The sequence below is a fragment of the Podarcis cretensis genome (assembly GCF_951804945.1).
Source record: "Podarcis cretensis genome assembly, chromosome: 13".
Classification (NCBI taxonomy): Eukaryota; Metazoa; Chordata; class Lepidosauria; order Squamata; family Lacertidae; genus Podarcis; species Podarcis cretensis.
In genome coordinates, this window is record NC_137182.1 from 36,103,460 (window position 1) to 36,122,555 (window position 19,096).

The 19,096-nt window shown below is 46.3% G+C and overlaps 1 protein-coding gene and 1 long non-coding RNA gene across 8 annotated transcripts; one reads left to right on the forward strand and one right to left on the reverse strand.

Annotated features, from left to right (window-relative positions):
• The first annotated feature begins 301 nt into the window (after positions 1-301).
• LOC307201929 lies at positions 302-1,509 on the forward strand. The gene is made up of 2 exons (XR_013832787.1): positions 302-549; positions 1,063-1,509. It is a non-coding gene; the product is annotated as an uncharacterized lncRNA (long non-coding RNA).
• LAT (linker for activation of T cells) lies at positions 1,211-16,763 on the reverse strand. 7 transcript variants are annotated; one of them, XM_079951472.1, is made up of 14 exons: positions 16,272-16,763; positions 11,284-11,471; positions 10,838-10,951; positions 10,679-10,706; positions 10,042-10,094; positions 7,136-7,178; positions 4,946-5,013; positions 4,635-4,667; positions 4,344-4,401; positions 3,495-3,553; positions 2,901-2,954; positions 1,905-1,958; positions 1,670-1,744; positions 1,211-1,508 (listed from the first exon to the last, which is right to left on the reverse strand). In XM_079951472.1, the coding sequence occupies exons 3-13, from the start codon at positions 10,944-10,946 to the stop codon at positions 1,671-1,673; spliced, it is 633 nt and encodes a 210-aa protein (XP_079807598.1). In that variant the 5' UTR covers positions 10,947-10,951; positions 11,284-11,471; positions 16,272-16,763; the 3' UTR covers positions 1,211-1,508; position 1,670. The 7 variants fall into 7 exon arrangements, with proteins under 7 accessions (XP_079807598.1, XP_079807595.1, XP_079807596.1 ...); XM_079951469.1 differs by having other exon boundaries at positions 10,838-11,052; positions 16,272-16,762; XM_079951470.1 differs by lacking the exon at positions 11,284-11,471 and having other exon boundaries at positions 16,272-16,762.
• Positions 16,764-19,096: the final 2,333 nt, after the last annotated feature.

Here is a 19,096-nt window from a genome sequence, read left to right on the forward strand (position 1 = left end):
TGGCACCCCAAGATAACGGGGTGTTTGTGCTTGCCTGGCACTGCCCCTGTGATCTCAACCCTGTCTATCTCTATTGTTGTCCCTACCCAGTATTCCCGTGGTTATTATGCAAGAAACATCTGGCCTATCTTGAATGCTGGTGGCGACTTGGGTGTGGAATAAAAATGGCATTTGCCTCGGGCAGATAGTCAATTCAAGAACCTGGCTGCAGGGCATCACCCTCTGCCCCAAAGGTCTTGCACCAAGAGGCTTGTGCTTACAAAACATATGGAAGATAAGATTAAGAGTGGCAGCGGCTGTGACTTGTTCCATCCATCAGTGTATGCCAACTTCTCATAAACAGAAGAGGTTCCCAAAACCAACGTTGCACTTAGAGGCGAATGGAGCTGGGCAGGTGTGGGTATTATATGACTCTTGTTCACAAAATGAGCAGCAATACCTTCAGGACTCTGTGAATCCAAGGAAAAGCAAAAATAAAATAATCCAGTAGCCTGCATCCCTCTCATCCTCTACTGTGTTGCACAGAGGACAGGCAAGTGTTTTTCTGGAGTTTAGAAGGCAGCCATAAATTTTGTTTACACTGTATTCTGATAAGCTTTTGGCCTCCTTTAATTTCCATCTCCTTGTGGATCTGTTTGATCGGCTTGATTTAATGCTATTTTTTTAAAAAAATGACTTTTTACCAGTGCTTTTTTTTGCTTAAAAAGATGTTTGGGGGTACTCTCATTTTCCTATTCATACTGCCGCTCAATGAGGTCAAACTTAGATTCACAAAATGTTAGGGGTATGCGTACTCCCAGAAAAAAAGCACTGCTTGTTACTTTAATGATGGAAACTGCCTAGGTGCCGTGCTTTTGAAAACTGAAAGATGGAGCATAAATAAGAGTGGATGAAGCACAGTGATTCCACATTAAAAGCCTTGTGTGTAAGCATCCCAAGTCGAGGAAGCAAAAATGTTGCATAATGTCTCTAATACTCTAATACTCTGTCGTCCCAAGTAACCGAATGCAGGCTGCAGTGCTCAAGGAAGCAAGGAACCTCCGAGGTTCATTTCAGTTTAAGTAGAAACCAAAGTTAGAATCCCAGTGCACTGTTTAGCAATTGCCAAGACTTATCTGTTCACCTGATCCCTGCAGACTCTGTTCAGACCCTTCTAGGCATCTCTCCCCATCCATAATCCTGCCCAATTCCCTTTCAAGTACAACAATGATGGAATTACCAGTTATTTATTTAGCCAAGAGACATAAACAACCCAGAATGCTTTGCGGGCTGGGGGGGTGGGGAGTGTTAGAAGACCAGTTCCACATGGACAGTCAAGCTTCTGAATCTTGCTTCCAAGATTCTATAGTATTGTGGAAAATTCTCAGGATGTGTCAGGCAAAGTGCAAAGGAGGGCAATAAGTTATGGCAATATTTGAGGGTGACTGGGAAGGCAGTGTCCTTAGGCCAACCAGGTAATGCATCCTGCATATAGGTGACTGGAGCAACCGGCAAAGGAACCTTTTAACCTAGGGAGAAAGAGATGTTGGTTAAGAGTCTACAAATGCTCAGAGGTGATTGCTGGCATGCAGGTTCTAGGGTTGCCCTCTATCATACATATGAAGCCACATCCACACACACACACCCCACATCCGTCCCGTGCCCCAAACAGACACCATAATCCAGATACCTCAAAGCCCAGGACAGACATTCTCATAGTCCGGAGTGTCATCTTCACTTTCCCGATCACTGGTGCCACTGCCAACTACAGGAAAATGAAAAAGGACTTAAAATTATGGCAGGGAGATATAGGGCCCCACCCATAGCCCTCAGGCAATTAGTGAGAGAAATGGATAATGAGGGACTATAGGGAAATTAAATGAGAACTTCCTAGCAGGCCCACACAGCAGGCTTTTTCTACTCACCAAAACAAGGACCCACGATGGTAGCTTCTGGTTCTAGTACGTTGACATAGTCACCTTTGACGGTGAGAGAAAATGGAAGATTTAATGAAGGTTCTGAGGTACATCCAGTGGAGAGACTGGTGTCCACTGGGACTGTGTGGGCAGAAGGCAGGGAGGTCAACAGTAGGGGGAGCTAGACCCAGTGATGGGTGGAGCCAACTCATTCTAGTTTTCTCCACACCCTTCCTTCCTGCCGAGTTTGACAAAGGCAACCCTGAAATTAAGGCAGAAGAGTCCAGCAGATGGCGCTACCTCTTGGACCGCTTGTAAGGAAGGAGGTCGTCAAAAGGGGTTGGGCTGAGGACAGACTGAGCTTGGTGGGGAAGTGTCCTGTTTGTCCTGACGGATCACCCTGCACTGCACCCACCTCAGCAGTGCCTCTTGCTTGCTCAGTCACACCAGAGACAGCATGAAGGAGCTGGTTTAACTCAAGAAGACCCAGTTTCAAGTCCCCTCCCACAACCACAAAGCTCCTTGACTCAGCCTCTGGGATGGACACATAAACAATAGCTTATGTGGGCCATCTGCTCAGCACAATGAAACCTGCAGCACACAATATTTTATTTTTTATTTTTTGCCAAGGTGGTATACTGCTTTGCAGGAGCTATGCAAATTATTATACGGTTTTAAAAATATTGGAAGCAAGGCTGCTCATAGCAAAGTTTTTTTAATATAAGTCTCTGGCAACTAGTGCAAAACGGGTCAGCATTGGCTGGATCTTTCAGTTAGTTGCTTCTGCCTGCAACCCTAAATGCCCTTACTAGGGAGTAAGCTCCACTGAATGCTCTGGGACACCAAAAATTAACCTTCGATCCACTCGATTCGGCGTGGCCCTGATTCTGCCTAATGATATGTCCAGCTGTGCCCGACATGTACAAACCCACCTCCATTTTCAGTGCAATCCTATGCCCACATTCCTGACTACCCGGGCCCCATAGATCTACTTTCCACACTCACCGGGCGAATTCCGCTCACACTCAAGCACATTCTCATACTGCTCCCCTAGGGAATCTGAAAAGGAAAAACCGGAAGCACTTCAAACACTGCCCTTTCCCAACTGTGTCCCAAGTTACTTTCTCATTTAGAATCACTGTGATGCAGCAGTGATGGCCAAACTTGGCCCTCCAGCTGTTTTGGGACTACAGTTCCCATCATCCCCGACTATTGGTCCTGTTAGCTAGGGATGGTGGAAGTTGTAGTTCCAAGACAGCTGGAGGGCCAAGTTTGTCCATCACTGGGTTAGGGTGTTGCAGCAGGACCTGGGAGACCAGGGTTCAATCTCCACTCAGCCAAGAGGCTTATTGGGTGATCTTGGATCAGGTCTCTTAGCCTAACCTACTCTGCAGGGTTGCTGTGAATGGGAGAGGGGAGGAGCCATTTACAGCACCTCCGAGTTCCTCGGATGTAAGGTGGGAGAGAAATAAATGCTACATTTAGATGACTCTGAATTTTAAGAGGTTGTAGACAGATGGGTTGCCACAACACCCTCCAAGAGAACCCCAGCCCCGATGCCAGGAGGGAGTCAGTCCATCCCACCTGCTGCCAACTCACCTGTGGAAGCACCGTCTCCATTGCCTTGATCTGTAAGTGGCGCATCTGGCAGCACGTCACTGTGGAAGAGAAGGGAAAAGAAGCTTTGGTGCTGCACTGATCTGAGAAATAAGGAGTTGACTCCTGCTGAATGAAACCCACCAATCCATCTCATGCAGCATTGGCTGCTCGGACTGGCAGCAGTTTTCTGAGGTCAAGGGCCAACACTGCTTACGGTATATATTTTCATTTGGATACTGCCTTTCGCAGCTAATCCTAGTCCCAAGGCAGCTCTGTACTGGAATTGCATTTTTAAAGGTGTTTTTAGATGTTTTAGATTTTGTTTGTTTGTGTGTTGGCATCCATTTATAACATATTAACTGCTGGTGGTTTAATATTTTTCATATAATATTTCATATTTTCCCACCACTTTCCCTACTGCAAAATGTGCACTTTGTTTCAAAGTGGATTTGTTGTGCAAAAGCAGCAGAGTGATTTGGTCTGCGGTAATTGTGCAAATGTAAATTTGCTAGTATAAAGTATGCAGATTTAGAAAATGGAATCCGTTTTGCACAGTCTGGAGAGGATCCAGATTTGGCTGGAGTACAACTCCCATCACCCTTGGCCTTTGGCTGTGCTGGCTGGGGCTGATGGCAGCTGCGGTCCAACTACCACACATTCCCTATCCCTGCTTTAAGCAGTGAACAACACTGATGAAGCAAGCGGAAGAAAGGTGGTATATAATCCATTAAGCAGAGATGCTGGGGACTTTATAGATGCAGAGTACATAGTGTGCCAACAGGTTCCTATGAGTGATCCAGCTAAAATCCATTATAAGGTTTGACCTCTGACCCCCCCCCCCAGACTTACATGTATGGAGGGATATAGTTGTCATCATTATCCTCATCATCAGTGGCACCAGCTTGTACTGGAAGCACAGAGAGCATTAGCAGAGTTATGATATGCATATGAGCTTACATTCACATATGCTGGGAACCCCCACCCCATACTGAGCCAAAACCAGCCTGCAGAATCCAGTCACGGTGAGACACAGTCAAGTCCAAGAGCACTGCAAAACTGCAGAGCAAGTAGATGACTCATGCAAGTGAGCCAAGCTGTATGTTCCAGAAAGTGGCCTTAAAACCAATAATTTCTACTCACCTTCATCTTGGTTTTCATAACTGGGAATGCTTTCTGAGAAAGGGACATGCCACAAAGAGAAAAGGAGGGCACTGATTAAGCCTACTGAGTGCCTGCAGCTTCCCAGACCAATACCATTTGCCCCTCATCCCCCAGTTTCTATTTCATAGAAGTAGACCTTCAAAAGGCTATTCATCCCAATGGTTAGATTCCCAACCTCAGCCTCCCATTGCCCTTTAAAGGCTTCGGTAGGAAAGAAGCCCCCCAACCCCTCCACTTCCTAAACCTTGCAAAAAAAACCCACCCCCACCCCGATTTCCTTCACAACTCACCATTGTCCCTTTCAACTTTGTATGACGGTGCTGGATAGGAAAGACTGCATGGGGGGCATCTGCTGTGCCTGTGAACAAAGAGGGAAAGGGGTTAAATACAGGTATGAAAGAAGCCTTGGAATGACAAGGGGACCAAGATGATGCTCCCAACATGCTTTTCTTATTCCAGCCATCACCCCCATTTTGACGAGGAATCCATAGGTGCTGAAAGAATGCCAACTGGAGATATTCTCTGAAGCTGAAGGCAAGTGATGCTTTTGCATCTAAATGTAGGGTTTTTACAATTTTCTCTTACCAACTGCCCTGTGTGAAAGATATTAGGGAAGTTTCTTATGTTTGATGTTTTATCATGTTTTTAATATTCTGTTGGGAGCCACCCAGAGTGGCTGGGGGAAACCAAGCCAGATGGGTGGAATAATAATAATAATAATAATAATAATAATAATAATAATAATAATAATGGATGATGCACTGGGAAGGGTTAAGAGTCAGACTCTTATTTGCCCAAGCATTTTGGAGGACCTCTGAGCTAGAATTCTGCCTTACTCTTTTGCTGTATATTGCTTTGCTTCTTTATGGGTTTTTATGCAGCATTTGTTATATTGAGTGAATAGTCACCAGCTTAAAGCGTAACAAGGGAGCTAACCTCTTCCACACAGCATTCAGAATCACATTTGTACATTAATGTAAACATCAGTACAGTTGGGTGCGTTTTGAAGTTGCCCGCTGTCTGTCCACCCCAGGGGGTGGGGAGGGAACATGGATGTCTTTACATGGTCTATGTTTTCAAACCAGATCAGAGCTGGTTGGGAGGGACACACTTACTCTCTCACACACACAGCAACATTTTTCAAGAAACTACAGGATCAATGTGGGCAGTGGTGAACATTGCGTGGACAGGCGGAGTCCCCCCAACCCTGGGTGACCCCCGAGCAGAATAATGACGCAAGACAACATGCTATGGGATTAAAATTGGCCACAGCTTTATTAAGTTTCAGATGAAGGGAGACCTTGGCTCAGGCATTAGGCGTTTATCCTTCCCAGTCCCCAGCTGGGGATCTGGGAGGCTTCAGGGTTATCCACAATGTGTGGGGATTGGGCTGGCTCTGGAGAACATATGTTCAAGCAGAGAGCCCCCCCCCCCCCCCCGGTATCGTCGCTGTCACAGGGGATAGCAATGACAACCTCTCGGCATATGGCCAGTGCCTCCCCTCAAAACCCCTTTAATGGGGAACCCTGGGAATACCACCGCAAGAGGGGTCACCGCTTCAGGCCCCCCCATTTAGGAAGATAGACTAAAGGATTCCGCCCAAGGCCTGAAACCACCAAAGTTGTGACATTTTAAGCAAAACCTGCCAATGCAGGAAAATTCCTTTCCGGCCCTTCAACAGCGACCATGACGTAGCAGCGCCCGCATAACTGTGGAGAAGAGGTTAAACTGCAAAAGAAGGCTTAACTGAGGGAGGGCAGGGTGGGAGAAGCTCTGGATCCAACTGACGCTTCGCAGGTAAGATTCACCTTCTGTTGTGTGGGCAGAGCAGTCCCTCCCCCTACCTGGCTGATCCCCTGGCAATGCCTTCCCAGGCGGGATTGGGTGATTGGCTGACGTAGGCAGAGACCTCCAGGTATCCAGCCTGGGGAGGGCAAAGCCAGCCCGTACTACCAGGAGCCACACTGGGATGTGGGGGGCTGCACATGACCACACCCCCCATTTGATGTGGGGAGTGGTCATTGTACCCATACAGCTTTAAAACCAGCGGTGACTGATGTTCCCCCACACGCAAAATACATTTGCTTGTGTGCAGACATACAGTGGTACCTCGGTTTCCGAACATAATCCATTCCAGAAGACCGTTCGGAGTTCTGAAACGTTTGAAAACCAAAAACTCAATAGCCAACATCTAGGCCTCAGGATCTTGCACTCAGCAGAAGCCACATGGTATGTTCGACTTCCGAGGCGTGTTCGAAAACCGAAGGATTTACTTCCAGGTTTGAGGCATTCGAAAACCGAAATGTTCGTCAACGGAGTTGTTCAAAAACTGAGGTACCACTGTACTAGAGGGCAAGGCTTCAAGCACATGTGCTCACTCACAGAAACAAGCTTATTCTTTGCTCAAAATAGAAGTGTGTGGTGTTGGGGATGTCTGGATGCTCAGTAAACAGCTTGCAAATTGTTCAGGGACTGCTTACCTCCACGTGTCTGGTTGGGATGAAACGGCAGGCCAAGGTGGGGCTGAAAGGTTGAAGAAAGAGAAGAACGCAGATGCCATCACCTGAGAGGATTGCATGAGATCCCAGCTTTTGGCTCACCTCCCATGCCCCACTCCCCCCCCCCAAAAAGCAGCAGCAGCACAAAGGCCACACTCAAGTCTTTAATGGCTTGGGAGGACCAGGTAAATTGAAAGGTTGTCTTCTCCCAAATGCACACCCACTCAAACCTTAGGTTCCTCTCTTCAGAGCCAGAGGCCCTACCTCATCAGCCCTGCCAGGCTACAGGAGGGGGCAGCTACTAGGGAGAGGGCCTTTCTGGTGGTGGCACCTCTGCTCCAAAAGGGCCTCCCCAGAGAGAGCTGCTTACCATCAGGTTTGTGGCCTTTTTGGCACAAGGGGAGACATTTGCTTTTATCCATCCAGGCCTTTAAAAACAATTTGAATTTTAAAACAACACAAGATCTGGGCTCTAATGGTGTAAGCTGCATTTGGATAACGGATCACAATTTTTCACGCTGTGTTAGCACATTTTAAAATGTTTTAAAATTATTATGTTGTGTTTTGTTTTGCAAACCATAAGGGAATATGTTTTGATGGGTAGCCATGGGCATATGGTAGCAAAGTTTTTCAAAAGTTTTTAAGAAGATGTAAAAGTTACAGGACCCTCAATACATAAATCAGGGCTGCAGTTTGAGAAGTTTACAATCCCAATTAAAATTGCTTTCCCCTGCCTGCACTATTGTGAAGAAGTCCTGCTCATTTCACCAGTGTTTCAATGTATTTTGAGTGGTGTGCTTTGTCATTTGTTTTCTGATGTACACTGCAATGTGTTTGGTGGGGGAAGTCTTCTTTCTGGTCAGGTAAAAGTTGGTTTAACTGTCAGTGGGGGACCTCAACTGACAGCGGAGGAGGGGCTAGAGATGGAACTCAAAGTATGCAAAAGACGGATAGAAGATATGCATATTCTGGTTGGTGGTTGCAGGTTTAGAATGTTAATTAGACAGCGTGATTGGCTGGGACTAGACTGGCAGACTATAAAGCTGGGTGCTGGCCAGTCAAGGAGCTCAGTCCAGGCTGGATCACACACAGAAGAGGAAAGAAGAAGACCTGAAGGGAAGGCAGAGTGGCCAAAGACTGGCTGGGGTAAGTCAGGTGAATCACTCGGCTTAGGCTGAAGAGCCAAGAAGAACAACTCATCATTTACAGCACTGAGGCAGTGGCAGAGGAAGAGGGGTGTGGTGGGGGCGGTCTGCCCCGGGTATCATCCCTGAGGGGAGGTGACACCGCCCCCCGCTCCCTGGGACACTCGCCGCGGGCCCAGCTAGCCCTGCCCCCATGCGCCCAGCTAGCCCCGCCCCTGGGTGCACAGCATGTGCGCTGCTCCAGGTGCCGGAGCAGCTAGCTCCACCTCTGCCAAGAGGGCAGAGGTGAATGACACTTTTGGCTGCTGGACTCTGCTGTCTAGAAGGAAAGCAAGAGTATAGATTCCAGTACAGTGGATGCTCGGGTTGCGAACGTGATCTGTGTGGGATGCATGTTTGCAACCCGCAGTGTTCACAACCCGTGTCTGCGCATGCGCGGGTTGCAATTTGGTGCGTCTGCGCATGTGCGACCGCCAAAACCCGGAAGTAACCCGTTCCAGTACTTCCGGGTTTCGGCAGTCTGTAACCTAAAAAAACACAACCTGAGGCGTCTGTAAGCCGAGGTATGACAGTACAGTAAAAGAAGACATGTGCTTCTCAGTACGTCAGTAGGGGTTAAAACAAAGGCTTCAGTAAAAGTCCGCAGTTATAGTGTTGGTGAGGCACAACCAGGGTGAAGTAAATACAAGGGCAATCTGGCAAAAGTGTTTTAATGGGGTAACTAACCGCTTTTGCAAAGCTGTAATAGTAGTGCAAAGTAAGCTTTTGGAATCAAAGTAACACTAATAAATTAGTACAGTATATAACCATCTAAAAATACAGTGCTACTGTATATTAAAGTTACCACATAAGCTGGTGCACTATAGAAGCTTGCAATACATAGATATTAATACCTTTGTTAAATATAGTAACTACGGACCATGCCTATATCACAGAGTTACTATTAGGATTATTGGTGTGTTAAAGGTGCAAAGGGTATAAGTGATATTAAATGTTGGCAGTGGTAAGGTTTTAGGAAAACCACTAAGTGGAAGTTGGGTTTTGTTAATAAAATAAGTAAGGAAATAGCCCCCCCCCCTCCCCTCACCACAGCTATTATATTAGTCTGAGGGAGGGGGCTCCAAATGAAAATTTGGAGAGGGGAGTCACATGCACAGCAGCTCATGGATATTAAATAAACAAAAAAATCTGACTTTCTCACAAATTAGTATCACATGTAGTTTGCTTCTGACTGGCAATGAGTCAAAAGACCATGCCTTGTTGAATTTAAGAGTATAAGAGCCTACTGGATCAGGCCAATGGCCCATCTAGTCTGGCATCCTGTTCACAAAGTGGTCAGCCAGATGCCTGTGGGAAATCCAAAAGCAGGATTTGAGCATAATAGCGCTTTCACTTCCTGTGGTTTCCAGCAACTGGTATTCAGAAGCATTGTTGCTTCCAACTGTGGAGGCAGAGCATAGCCATCAATGGCATTTCAGATTTAAAAGTTGTAAGTTTGGAGCAGAGGATATTGTTAGGAATCCTGTAAGATTGTGGCTTGATGAGGTGGTGGTGGTGCTGAGGCAGAACAGTGGGGCAGATTTGTTCAGTGAGACCCCACATGGCTGTATCAGCTTCCCAAAGACTTCAGTGATGGTAATAAATAATAGTAGTAGTATTAACAACAACAACAACAACAACCAAGAGCAGATAAAGCCGGAGACTACAAACCAGCCCTCAATTTTAAAATGGGCAGCTACTCACAGGGAGGACGTATCAACTTGAAGGTTGAACTTGAACGTGCACTAGTTGAAGGCCTGTGGGGGCAATGCATTAATCATTCTTCTCTTCATGGACAGCACAGGAATCATGCTTGAGAGACATATCAATCTGCTCCCCAAAACAGCACAAGAAACTCTCCCCTTCCATTGGATGAAACATCAGAAGCTGTTTTCTACAGAGCCAGGCCATTGGTCCATCTCACTCTGTAGAGAACAGCCTGCACCATGGATGGGGAACCCAGGGCTCTCCAGCTACTGTTGGGACTCCCAACGTCCACCGGCCTCAAGCCCCACCCTCCCAATAGCCAGGGGCTATTATAGTCTAGCAACATCTGGAAGGCTACAGGGTTCCTTATCCCTCGTCTGCACTGACAGACATGGGCTGTACAAGGTTTCAGACCAGAGTCTTTCTCAGCCCTATTAGGAGATGCCAGGGACTGAACCTGGGACCTGAGTTGGGGTGAGAAATGTTAAGAAATGCACCTTTTCTTTCTGGGGTAGAAGCTGCCCATTGCATCTGGCTACCTTAGAACATGCATCCATTTTCCAAACCTCCCCAAGCTCTGGTTTTGCACCCCCCCCCATTTTACCCCCAAATTAAACCCCGGCCAGTCACTTACTTGTACTGATAATCATCAACAGATTGTGCTGTTGTGAGAGAGGGAAAGAGACACCAATGTAATTAAGAAGTTCACTGGGGTAAGAGCAATGAATGGAGAAGTCGGGAACTGTTTGCTCCTTGGTGAAAGGAAGTTTGGGGAGGGCGGAAGAGACTTAACTGTCTAATTCAGGGTCCCGGCAGTCAATGCAAAGCACCAGTAGAATCACCAGAAGTGGGACAGTAAATGCCAGCACCCAGAAGATGTCACCCGTGTGCGAGGCATCCATGCCACCTGCAAGGGGGACAGTAGCAGTATCCTGGAGTCAGGGCAGGTGCAAACTCCGAGGTGAAAAACAGCATTGAGCAGCTTAGCGGTACAACATGTCAATAGCCCTGTGGGGAAAGAGCCAAATTCAAGTTCTCGGTGTGCGTTAAACAGATAATGAAACCAAATATAACTGTTTGTCCCGGTCCCTATCCACCCAGAAAATTCAGCTTATTGAAATGTCTTATTCAGAATTTATTTCGAGTTTTGACAGTGCTTGGGTGGATTTTCACACTATGTAGCAGCAGCATGTCACAAAAGATAGCCGAGTGGGGGGAGAACAGCTTGAGCTTGCTTACATTGTGATGTGGTAGCCCCTTCGCTAGGCCCGATGAATGCTGGAATGTTAGGAGACAGAGCAGCAGAGAGGCATTTGTTCTCTCTTCCTGAATGGGAACTTGGAACATTCAGTATCCAACAGGTAGAGGAAAGAGTGTCTTGGTTGCTGTTCTTCAGGCCACAGCCTTAGCAGGTGTGGACATCTCAACTGGTAGACCGTGGAATGACTGGCAAGTGTTTTTCACTCCCAACAACAGTTTAACAAAAAGATTCCCCCCTCCAAATTTAGGTTGTTAGAATCCCCATTCTACAGCCACATGCTAATTTTTTATTTAGGTCATCCCACTGTATGGTTCATGGGGTTCAAGAAATAATTGGCTCCACCCCACTGGCCACCATTTTGTGTCTGACTCTGACCCAAGCTACTGTTTTGTGTCCACCTCTGGCCAGTGAACTGTGGGGTTCTAGCAAAAATCTGAAGTAGATTCTAAAAAACACGAAGTTTGCCAGGCCTGCACTACAAGAATGTTCTTCAAATTTCCTATCAGGGAATCCTTTTTACAGCCTTTTACCTGCCTCCAATAATTCTTGCCCATCTGCCAATGAAGCGCTGGCAAATCACAAAGGAAAGCACAAGGCTTTTTTTCTGCCTCGGTCAAACTTAAAAGCCCTCCCTCATTTTTTATTATCTGAGTAGCACATCATGTTGTCTCAGTGAATGCTTTGCAAATGTATATGAATTTCATTTTGGCATTTCAGTAAGCAACTCACTGATAGTCTTGTGCACTGTGTTTTTCTGCTCTAGCTAGACAAACTACTTATCCTAAACTCCTAGGGTATAAACAGATATAATAATCCCAATTTTGCCAATGGCTGGCATCCGTCTGTGGAAGAAAAAAAAAAAGGGGGGGGAGATAACTTTTTGCTACAATTTTGGGAGTTATCTCCACGATACTTATATAGTTTGGCAGCAGGCCTGCGCGTAGCTTGTCTGAGGCCGGGGCAAGAGTCCCTAGTTGGCTGAGAGGTCCAGGGCGTTTTTTGCATGACAGCTTAAGTCTTTCAGGGGCGCCCACCTGGCTTAGCCCTCCGAGATCTTGGCTGCCCCCTTCCTCTGCACCAGCCTGCATTCTGGGGGATTTGGGTCCCAAAAAGTTGCTGTTTGACTCTGCAGGTAGGCTGGCTCTAAGGAAACATTTTAGGCCGAATACTCTGTTCGCTCAGGGCGGAACAACATGGCCTGTAGGGCCTCACCATTGCCCTGTGTGCACAGAGAGATACTGAGCCTTACACAACATTGTTCCCTTATGAATTTGCCGCCGGAAGGCAATCAATAGCACAGAGAGAGCTCTCTTTTAAATGCATGTGCTAATCCCACCATTACTGATAGACCACAGAAACCCCCACAGATCAGCCAGGGAGGCGATAACAGGAGGGAGCACAGCAGAGCAAGCAGTGGTCCTGTGGAAATAACCCAATTGACAGGCTGCTTAACTGCACGCAGCAGCAGGATGCACAAGAAATCTCCAAGAGGCTGGGCCGAAAGAAAATGGTTGGGGTGGGTGGTTCAAGAAGGCTTTAGAAAGGAGGGAGCCCCCAAATTCAATACAAGCTTGGAGATACAAATGGGGTTCTAGGCTATGATCCACAGTACCTTTCAGCAGGATGCTAATTCACAAAGCCAAGGCAGGTATACACATTCTGGATTTCAACAAGAGAAAACAGACAACAGCGTCATGGTTTGCCACAAAAGTGACCATGATGGGGAATAGATAGGGAAGTTAGCTAACAGAATTGCTTTCAGAGGTGTCTGTTAGGAGACATTTGCACTAAAATGCTGATCAATTTTCTTGAGGATTTTTTAAAAAAATTGCAAACTAATGTGAAGATCTGAACATAAGACTGTAAAAATGAGAAAAAGAGAGAGACCCAAATTGATAGGGTTTTGCCATCCCCAACTTTCTGAAAGGAGCAGTGTATGTTTGTGTGTGGAGAACTCACTCATTTCCCTAAATACACATAGTTTTGCAATGCAAATTCTCCTAACAAAATGCATTTTCCCTTGTACATGCCTTTTAAATGCACACATTACCCCAGTATACACATTTTGTTATGCACTGTTTGGTTAGAGAATTGCATTGCAAAATTCAGAAGAGTGCAAATTTCAAAAGACAGCTTTATTTCAGTTCATGTACAGCTTCGGAAAGTGTGGATTAGGTAGGTTCACTTAATGCCAACAGAGAAATGCCAACTGAATTGGATTTCTCCCTCACCCCTAGTCTGAAGGCACCTACGGCAGCCACTGTGCTGAAGCCAAAGTGGTCTGGGTCTGGATGGGAGATTGGCTAGAACCCTCCCTACACCTCCTTGAGCTCCAGGGAAGAGAGACAGATGTAAACAAAATAATTTAAAAATGGACATAGGTTAAATTGTTAGATTGCTGGGTTAGGAGGTATAGTGGAGACATCTCCATCGTGAATGAAAGAACATCATAGAGCTACTTGGAGCTGACACTTCTATACTTGGGTGTTGGCATGTCCTGAGGCACTAGAAGTGTCTTTTGCCAGCTGCGTATGGTACAAAACGTGCCTTGATCATTCCTGGTCTGGGAGAATTTACAGTAATTCAGGCACTGGTGACTTCAAGACTGGATTACTGCAATGCACTTTATGTGGGGCTTCCCTTGAACTGAACCCGCAAACTTCAGTTAGTGCAGCACAGTTGCTGGCAGGAATGAGACCCTCTCTGAATATAGTACTTTTGCTCAGAGACCTGCACTGAATTCTCACTTGCACCCAGGCCAAGTTAAAGTATTACTATTCACATATAAAGCCCTTAAGCATTTGGGAGCAGGCTACATGCAGGATTGCCTTTCCTCGTACCTCTTTTTTGCACCTGCTTAAAACATTTTTTTTTTGAGGCAAGCCTATCCAGATAGATGTTGCCATGTTTCAATCCCTTTTACAGTTAATATTATTTTTTAATGTTTTCAGTTGTTTACAATTGCTTGTTATTGATTGCTAATTTTAAAATTTCTTGTCAAATGCTCAGAGCTTTTACTACTATTGAGGAAGGGCAGTACAGTCGTACCTTGGCTCCCAAACACCTTGGAAGTCAAAGGTTCTGGTTCATGAACGATCAAAAACTGGAAGTGAGTGTTCTGGTTTGCAAACGTTCTTTGCAACCCGAACATCCGATAGGGCTTCCGATTGGCAGCAGGAGCTTCCTGCGGCCAATCAGAAGCCGCACTTTGGTTTCTGAATGTTTTGGAAGTCAAACGGACTTCCGGAATGGATTCCGTTCGACTTCTAAGGTACGACTGTATCTCAGTAGTGGAGAATCTGCTTTGCATGCAGAAAATTCCAAATTTAATCCCAGGCATCTCCAGGTAGGGCTGGGAAACCCTGGGGAGCTGCTGCCAGTCAGTGTTGACAGTAATGAGCAAGATGGACCAATAGTCTGATTCAGTCTAAAGCAACTGCTTCTGCTGCTCCTAACTGGGGTATAAATGTTGTTAATAAAAACACCCACACACAACCATCCAAATGTTTTACCAGATACTACATTCCATGCCACATTTCCTACACAGAGAAAACCTGTTCCAGAAGCCCGAGGTGGTAAGTGAAGGTTGTTTGATGTTCCCCTCCCCCAGAATAGGGGGAAAAAAGAGTGTGGGAACAGCAGTGGGAGCAGGGGTGACTCACGCCAGTGACAACAACCCACAGCCGGATTTGGGCGCCAGCGCAAAAAGCCTCGCTCTGTGTTGTGGGTGCCGTGGGAGGGAATTTGCAGCTGCAACTCTGCAGCTGCAAGGTTGCAATGTCTTGCTTGGGGAGAGAAGAGAAGTTAGCCGAGACCTTCTAGGCGCCACTCATGATTCAGTAGGTGGGAGGGGGCAGGGAAAGAGATGAGGCCTACGAGAAACCTACCGTTTGACACCTCTGAATAATGCCAAACTCTCTCCTTACACACACACACACACACACACACACACACACACACACAGTCTCCCCACTTCTACTCCACTTGATTGGAGCGCTGGCAACAAGCCAAAGTGACCACAAACCACGGGTTCCGTTACTGGGTGGAAACTGGCTTGTTGGAGGGAACTGGAGCAAAATGGCAAAACGAAGGGGTGGGAAAGTTGGTTGGGGGCGGAGGGTGCCAGGCCAAAATCCGAGGGATGTTGTTATGTGGATGTGTCTGTTCTATTTCTTTTGCCCTCTTTTACGTAGCGTTACTTGTTTATTATGCCCCACACCCTTCAAAGCAAACCCAGTGTTATCCAGAGATGGATAAATAGGAGGGAGGGAAGGAGAGAGTGAATGCAGTAGCAAGACAGAAAAAAGATTGTGATCAGAACAGGGGGTGGGGGAGGCACAGGGCAGGAAAAGAAGCACTCTGTGCAATGAAGAAAAACAATTTATTGATTCCCGCTGTTAATCTGGGTTTGAATTTGCATTCCTACATACCCTGGTGGGGCAATGGGCACAGCCTAGCCAGCAACAAAGGCCACAGACCCAAGATTATAGCCAAAATGAACTAAACAGTTTATTGATGTACAACTACACAGCTTTAGTGTAGGTCCAAATGACCTCCAACACATCATTTTCAATTCTCAATTATTTCTATATTTTGAGGTGTCAAAACTGAATTCTTACAAGCTTGAGTCTGTGGTCCTGGTCACTGGTTACACTACACTCACTGGGACACTCAGGAGGAAAAAAGTCGGACTCCAAACTAACACCCACATGAAAAAGTCTTTTCCGCCTCCCCCCAGAATCCCACCCCCCTCAGCCCAGCCATCTGCACTGCCATTCCTTCCTCTTTGTGCCCCCTGCACAATCCCAGAAGCTGGAACTCAGCTCCTTCTGCCACGGGACCCAGGGACCAGAACCCAACCACCTGGGATATGATATTGCCACGACAAGGGTCAGCACCTAAGTACTCCTCATGCACCACCACTGCCTCCACCTCCTCTTCCTCACTCACATCAGTGAAAACTCACATCTGGGGTTCCCAGTTCACGCCTGGATGGAGCCTTCTTTTCTCTGCTGTGGCTGAGACGGTGCTGCTGTTCGATTGCTTGGGCAGGAAGGAAGCACCACAGCCGCCAGCAGGAAGTTGAAGGGCAGGTGCACTAAATTATGACATTTGGGGGAGGAAGAGAAGGCACATCATCTTGGTACATCTGTCGCATTCAGAAGCTCTGATGTCATATCAGCCAGACATCAAGGGGGCCTCTAAGACTTCGCCAATCCTTAAGTCTGTTCCAGATCTACCTGCCTCCTCCCAACTGCAAGACACCCCAGAACGTGCTCTGAGAAATGTGTAACTCATAAGTTCTCTCCCAAGGACAGAAGGGGCCCTGTATGCAGATATACCAGAGGATAAGTTTTATATGCTCAGTACAGTGGTACCTCAGGTTACATATGCTTCAGGTTACATACACTTCAGGTTACAGACTCTGCTAATCCATAAATAGTGCTTCAGGTTAAGAACTTTGCTTCAGGATGAGAACAGAAATCGTGCTCTGGCGGCACAGCAGCAGCAGGAGGCCCCATTAGCTAAAGTGGTGCTTCAGGTTAAGAACGGACCTCCAGAACGAATTAAGTACTTAACCTGAGGTACCACTGTAGAATCAAGTGGTGAAGCCTTTTCTGGACTGTACCATCTGGACTGCAGGCTGCAGGGGTGTGTGTGCAATTTGCACATTTCAATGCTTTTCTGAGGGTGGGGAGCCTTCCCATACATAAAAGAACGAATGACATCTCCATGCCAAGCTGGATGCAGCGAGGCATGTGCATTTTATCCAGATATGTACCCCATTTATTATGATGTGAGATTGGAGAGGCATCTATTTTAATGGGAAATAGAACATCAAAAGAAACCCACTTCTCCTTACCTCACAGCACCCTGGCTTGCAAAGCACGTTAAACATACTTCTTGTAGAACTCCACACACACACACACCCAAATGGGAAGATGGGTTTGACCCAACCTCTCAACCTGCTGTTTTTCAATGTGCAGGGAAGTTTACAATCCTCTCCCTGCTCTTCAAGAAAGATGGTACAGTCCAGGAAAAGGCATTTGGCACTTCTGCTGACATGAAATAAATCTACGGGAAAGAGATTCACCAGCCTCTCTTTGTGCATTGAGCAGTGGAAAAAACAATGTATCTCACCCTGCTTTCCCCCACCCAACCAGCAAAGAAACACGGCTGATATGAAGTACATTGGTACCTCGGGTTACAGACGCTTCAGGTTACAGATGCTTCAGATTACAGACTCTGCTAACCCAGAAATAGTACCTTGGGTTAAGAACTTTGCTTCAGGATGAGAACAAAAATCGTGCTCTGGCGGTGTGGTGGCAGCGGAAGGCCCCATTAGCTAAAGTGGTACCTCAGGTTAAGAACAGTTTTAGGTTAAGAACAGACCTCCAAAACAAATTAAGTTCTTAACCCAAGGTACCACTGTACTAGAGACAATCTCAATAGAGACTCTCATTCTTCCACTAAGCCCCTGGGGGTTTCCTCCAAGCCCTCCACAAGGGCAATTCAAATCTCATTTCCATTCTTTGCAACCTGCAAATGCTACAGATGACCATTTATTCCTCAAGGATTAACAGGCGTGCAAATCATCACACACACCTTTGACCTCAAGCCAACATCTGTTCCGAAGCGTAGAAGGGCCTCTATCGGTGGTGGTGGGACACCTTTCAAAACCAGTAATAAACCATACCCAAGCAACCCATGAAGAAACTCATTTTGATCTGAAAGAAAGAACCTCAAAAACCAGTATGTTTATTGTAGCATAAACCTTCATGGGCCAGAGCTCACTTCCTTAGTGGCATGGCATGTTATCCTCAGCTGACAGATCTATCTATCTGTCTATCTCACATAGGCTCTTCTAGATTGGGCCCTGAATCTGTTGCAGCAAAGAGCAACAACCCAGCTATTCCACTGGAATGTCTCTACAAAAGACACCTGGTTTTACATCCCGGTGGCACCACAATCTGAAAACAAAAGAAATAATTTCAAGTAATTTGTGTCACATCAAGGTCACTGCAGCACAATGCAGCTTCACTTGATGAATCAAGCACGTGAGCCAAACCACTTATGGGGGGGGTGCAAGTCAGATGGCTACAGGGTCACAAAAAATGCCTTCCAACTTTGCAATTAGGCAGATTTCACAAATGCATGCCCCCCCCGCCTCAATGGACAGCCATCAAGTGATGACGTGCATGTGCAAAACAGCCAGCCTTTATCCACCAAACGTGTGACATCACCTCACTGTACTGCTTCCTTAGCTGAGATGGGCTCCAATGTTCAGTAAGCAGTAAATTGTTTTTACCAAGAATGTAAGTCAGAAGCGAAAACAAGGCATCTTATCCTCTGGATCTCGAAGAGAAACTTTTGACTACACCCAATTTCTGACTGCACATGTTCTTGACGCTTCAAAGTAAGACAACACAATCTTAACAGGCAAGAGAACCTTTGGGCCACCAAATAGGCCAGAACAGAGGTTTCAGGATTTTTTATTTTTAAAAGTATCCCTCATGAGTAACTCTGTTCTGAAGTCAGTAAGATGTAGTTAATACTACTAAAACAGAAGTTTCTTGATAGAAAAAAAAACTTTTTCTGATTTCTTCCCTAACATTTATTAAAAGCTCAGTTAGAGCCACTTCTAGTTCTTTTTCCCTGCATAAAAGCTTTTGAAAACTCTCCTGCTGCCACAGCTAATATGCCCCAGTTTACCCCTTACTAGCCTTCTCCTAGACCTCTTGTGACATACAGGCAACTCCCCATATACGAGGGGTTATGTTTTGAGGCACC